Source organism: Parasteatoda tepidariorum, chromosome 5, assembly GCF_982258835.1.
Source record: "Parasteatoda tepidariorum strain Cologne lab strain chromosome 5, Ptep-v5.0, whole genome shotgun sequence".
In the NCBI taxonomy this organism is placed as follows: domain Eukaryota; kingdom Metazoa; phylum Arthropoda; class Arachnida; order Araneae; family Theridiidae; genus Parasteatoda; species Parasteatoda tepidariorum.
In genome coordinates this window covers 37,044,237-37,049,151 of record NC_141759.1, presented here as the reverse complement: position 1 = coordinate 37,049,151, position 4,915 = coordinate 37,044,237, and the positions used below count along the sequence as shown (strand labels likewise).

Sequence of the window (4,915 nt, the reverse complement as noted above, 5' to 3'; positions counted from 1 at the left end):
GATCAGAAGTTGATTGAGCTTCTATCCGTCACTGGGGATCGAACCCCAGTTCTTCACAACAGATCAATGCCTAAACCATTGATTAAACGCATCTCATTGGCTAGAATAATCAAGTATAAAGTCGTTAAATCAGTAATATAGTGGAAGGAATTAAAATATAGTGAAAATATTAGCAACAAATAGTTTTTTATTGAAACTAATTAATTACATACTTATTAATGATTCTGTCAAATCCGAAATTTCATTCGGCAAAATGGAAATTCCTCCTTCCCTCTCCCAAAAATATAAGTTCACGGCTAACCCACTTTTAGTACATAAAACCTTTATAACTTAAACCTTTATTATTTTAAAACCCGTTTCTACATTCTCGCATTTAATATAGTCTCTTACTATATTTGGCCTTTATTTGTCTTTTTTTCGGTGAACGGACAGTACCATCACCTCCTACATAAAAAAGCCTCCACACGGTCTTCTATAAGTAGTCCGCGCAGACTGTTTAAAAAGTGAGCCAGTTGTGCGCATGAACCCAAAACCTTTAATAAAAGTAATTGAGAGAAATTTATTATATATATTTGAGAATTGAATCTGTAGTGGTTGACAAGTGAATGAGGAAAACCAATAATATTCATAAATTAAACAAATTTTTAGTCATATATTTGTTACCACTTTATTATTTTAACTAGATTCTGTATTAAATTACTCGTTCGGGAAATGGATATCTTTCACTGTGGTCCGATCGGACTATCTATAAAAAAACCGTGTGGAGGCTTTCAGTTACAGGAGGAGTTGACAGTACTCAGAGAAAATAAGGATATTTCTTGTATCATTACGTGATCGAAATTTATGATGATCCTCGGGGCACTGTATGTGGTTGTCTATTGAATGTTTGTGAAAGATAATTAGTAAACAAAAAATTGAAATTACAGTACATTATTTGCTACACATACTTATATAGGTCGTAACCTCATTACAAAGTAAGGCTTATAAGTCCTTGTCAAGTTCAAAGATTAATAGTTCAAGTTACAGAAAGGCATCATTTTTATGCATCCAGGGTGACAGTGAGATTCAAACACGCTAGATTCAGGCTTCAGATATTTTGGCAAACAATATTAACGCTTGCCATGTTTTAGCGGTATATTTTCGTTTTCTGAGCATGCACCAGCAATGTTTTCAATTCATCAAAATAAGGATAGGATAAGAGTAATGAATGTAGATAACACTTTATGACGTAGAATCGTCGCGGAAGAGTAGCTCATGCTTCTGAAAACCAATATAATACATTTGCGCATTTATGTAATAACAAACGACATCGCAAAGAAATTCACAAAGGAAAGACAATAAATAAATAGATGTATAGTTATTATTACTACTATTAAGGATTTGTTGGTTCGACAATAAACAGCATGCTGCAAGAAGCGTGATCTTAAAAAGATATCTCAAAATTTGCTTTGCAATAAAAAGTTGATTAAAAAGGACTGATATCGCGAGATATGTTTTGCAATAAATCAGTCGAATTTCGTCTTTGTGTACTTAGCTGTTCATAAATATTTGCTAAAATTATGAGTTTTCAATTTGTGTAAAACTAATGCATCAACGGTGTAATGTTGATCTGAGTTTCAAGCTGATCGGATTAACAATTTTATTACTGCTATAATTTTAATGATGAAACATCGTCTAAGTTGTTCACACTATTTTCCTGAAACAGTACTTGTACAGTGGTGGCCAAAAGTGTGGACATTTTTTGAAAGGTTCATGTTTTTCAACTTTGTGTGCTTGTAGAATATATTAATTTTCCCTTAAATACAAACGTTTATATATAAAATTGAAGGTAATTTAATGTGGAATTCAATAATAAATACAGTATTACAATATCTGTATTACAAAAAAAGTTATGCAACTAATAGTAAGATCTATCTTAGATTTAAATTTTTTTAAAGTGATACTTACACGATCAATACTTAGTAGGATAACCCTTATTTTTTAAGACAGCTTCACAGCGTCTTTTCATCGAGTGAACGAGTGTTTGGAGTTCATCTTTTGTAATCACATGGTGCCAAGAATCAATTATAGCTTCACTTAGTTGTCTTTTATTGGATGGACGTTTTTTTCGTACAGGAATTTTCAATTGGATTGAGATCCGAGTCGTTTCCTGGCCGTGGTAATATATCTATGCCTTTCTTTTGAAACAGTGCTTTGCATACTTTTGCTGTGTGGCATGGAGCTGAATCCTGCTGAAAAATGAATGGTGCGTTGTTGGGGAAGAGATCCCTGATGGAAGGTATCAATTTTGGTTTCAGGACAGTTTCGGTGTATTTTTTGACATTCAGGATGCCTTCAATCACTTGAATTCGGCCCACACCATCTGCAGACATACATGCCCAAATCATGACATTAGTTGGTTTTTTTGTAGTTGCTTCAATGCAATCAGGATGAAGTGCTTTACCTACTCTACGTCTCATGTATTTTCTACCATCACTACCAAAGAGCGATATTTTACTCCCATCACACCAGATTACTTGCTTCCATTGATTTTCTGACCATTTTATGCGTACGTTTGCCCACTTAATTCGTTTTTCGCGTTGATTTAAATATGGTTTTTTCCTTAGAATTCTAGCCTGCAGTCCAAATCCTGATAGCATTCTTCTTATTGTTCTTAAACTTACTGCAATCCCCGCTGCATTCATTTCACATCTAATGGCATCTGATGAAATTTTTCTACCTTGAAGACATAGCCGTTTAATTTTTCTATCGGCAGTAGCCCTTGTGCATTCTTTTCGGCCTGATTTGGCATCCTGAATGCCAAAAAATACATCGAAACTGTCCTGAAACCAAAATTAATACCTTCCATCAGGGATCTCTTCCCCAACAACGCACCATTTATTTTTCAGCAGGATCAAGCTTCATGCCACACAGCAAAAGTATGCAAAGCATGGTTTCAAAATAAAGGCATAGATATATTACCATGGCCAGGAAACAGCCCTGATCTCTATCCAAATGAAAATTTGTGGCGACGTTTGAAAATTCTTGTACGAAAAAAACGTCCATCCAATAAAAGACAACTTATTGAAGCTATAATTGATTCTTGGCACCATGTGATTACGAAAGATGAACTCCAAACACTCGTTCACTGGATGAAAAGACGCTGTGAAGCTGTCTTAAAAAATAATGGTTATCCTACTAAGTATTGATTGTGTAAGTATCACTTTAAAAAAATGCAAATCTAAGATAGATCTTACTATTAGTTGCATAACTTTTTTTGTAATACAGAAATTGTAATACTGTATTTATTATTAAATTCTACATTAAACTACCTTCTATTTGATATCGAAACGTTTGTATTTAACAAGCATTTCGATACGTTTGTATTTAACGAGCATTTCAAGTATTCTACAAGCACACAAAGTTGAAAAACATGAAACTTTCAAAAAATGTCCACACTTTTGACCACTACTGTATATATATATATATATATATATATATATATATATATATATATATATATATATATATATATATATATATATATATATATATATATATATATATATATATATATATATATATATATATATATATATATATATATATATATATATATATATATATATATATATATATATATATATATACTAGCGGACCCGACAGACGATGTTCTGTACACACGTCTTTAATTGGAAAATTTCAAATTTTTTTGAATAAGCTGTAACAATCTGGATCGTTTTGATGCAAATTTTTATTAAAAAGTTATCATATTATCTAACGTCATTACATATATCTTATCACAATTCGACCAATCGATAGCGTGTGAGTATGTGTATACTATCAGCGAAGTCAAATGTAGAGGTTGTTTTAAATCAAAACTTAAACTTATTTTAATTAAAGGTAAAAAAGTGAAAACTTAAACTATTTTATAACAGATATATTTTTTCAGTTAAAAAAATTTAAGTTATCGTAATGCCATTAAATGTACAATATTTTTGGTTAACCCTTCAAGAGCATACACAAACATATTCGGAGGTTTTCCAACTCTGGAACACGCAACATATAATTGACAGTGAGAAAAGCACGGGTTTTCTAAATCTAAGCCACAAATTGTCATTGTTTGACCTTGTGACTTATTAATAGTCATAGCAAATGCTAAGCGAATTGGAAATTGCAAACGTTTGAATGGTATAGGCTCTGAAGGAATCATTGGGATCCGCGGTAGAAGTACAACTTCACCTTGAAATTTTCCACTTAAAATAGTGGCTTCCAAAATGTTACCCATGATTTTTTTATGACCAGTCGCGTGCCATTACACAATTTCGGAGCATTCAAATTTCTAAGCAAAATTATAGGTGAACCAATCTTAAATCGCAAATTATGGGGTGGCATTCCAGGTAAATTCAGGAAATTTAAAAACTCGGCAGGATAGTTGACAACTTCATCAGGATCTACAACAGAGTCAATCGATTTGAATGTAATTTCACTACCAGGCAATGATTGTTGTACTTTAAAATTGATTGCGTCAACATCTAAATTTTTTGCAGCTAAAATAGCTCGCTCACGTAGCCATGCATGATTAGAATAATTATGTGGCAAATCTGGAAAGATACTTTTTATTAACTCCTCTTTGGTTGGCACCATGTTGCAAAAATTCTGTAGGAGTCGAATATATTGTGTATCTTCATACAATTGAATTTTACCATTGCCAATGTCTAACAGTTGTTCAGAGAATCATGACGCTGATTGATCATTTTGAAGTTGAACACGCATATTAAGAGTAAGGCATAATGTACTGACACTTCGCCACAGATAAAATTCTTTCAAACATGCGTTTATTTCGTCCGCATATGTCGCACGTGGAATGACGGGTAATGTTTGTCTGAAATCACCTGACAGCAGCAGTAGAGCACCACCAAAAAGCCGAGTATTA

General features: G+C 32.7%; 1 protein-coding gene across 1 annotated transcript; it reads right to left on the bottom strand.

The window, feature by feature from the left end:
* Nucleotides 1-3,946: 3,946 nt before the first annotated feature.
* On the bottom strand, nucleotides 3,947-4,626 carry LOC147808923 (uncharacterized). The gene is made up of 2 exons (XM_087162738.1): nucleotides 4,299-4,626; nucleotides 3,947-4,221 (listed from the first exon to the last, which is right to left on the bottom strand). Exons 1-2 carry the CDS (start codon nucleotides 4,624-4,626, stop codon nucleotides 3,947-3,949), a joined length of 603 nt encoding a protein of 200 aa, XP_087018864.1.
* Between the last annotated feature and the right edge of the window lie 289 nt (nucleotides 4,627-4,915).

Bases quoted from the DNA above. Each gene is read 5' to 3' on its own strand.
- LOC147808923 (XM_087162738.1), bottom strand. From the start codon at position 4,626: ATGGTGCCAACCAAAGAGGAGTTAATAAAAAGTATCTTTCCAGATTTG. The intron at 4,222-4,298 runs GTAATGGCACGC...GAAAATTTCAAG, and splicing joins TTTGAATGCTCCGAAATTGT to GTGAAGTTGTACTTCTACCG.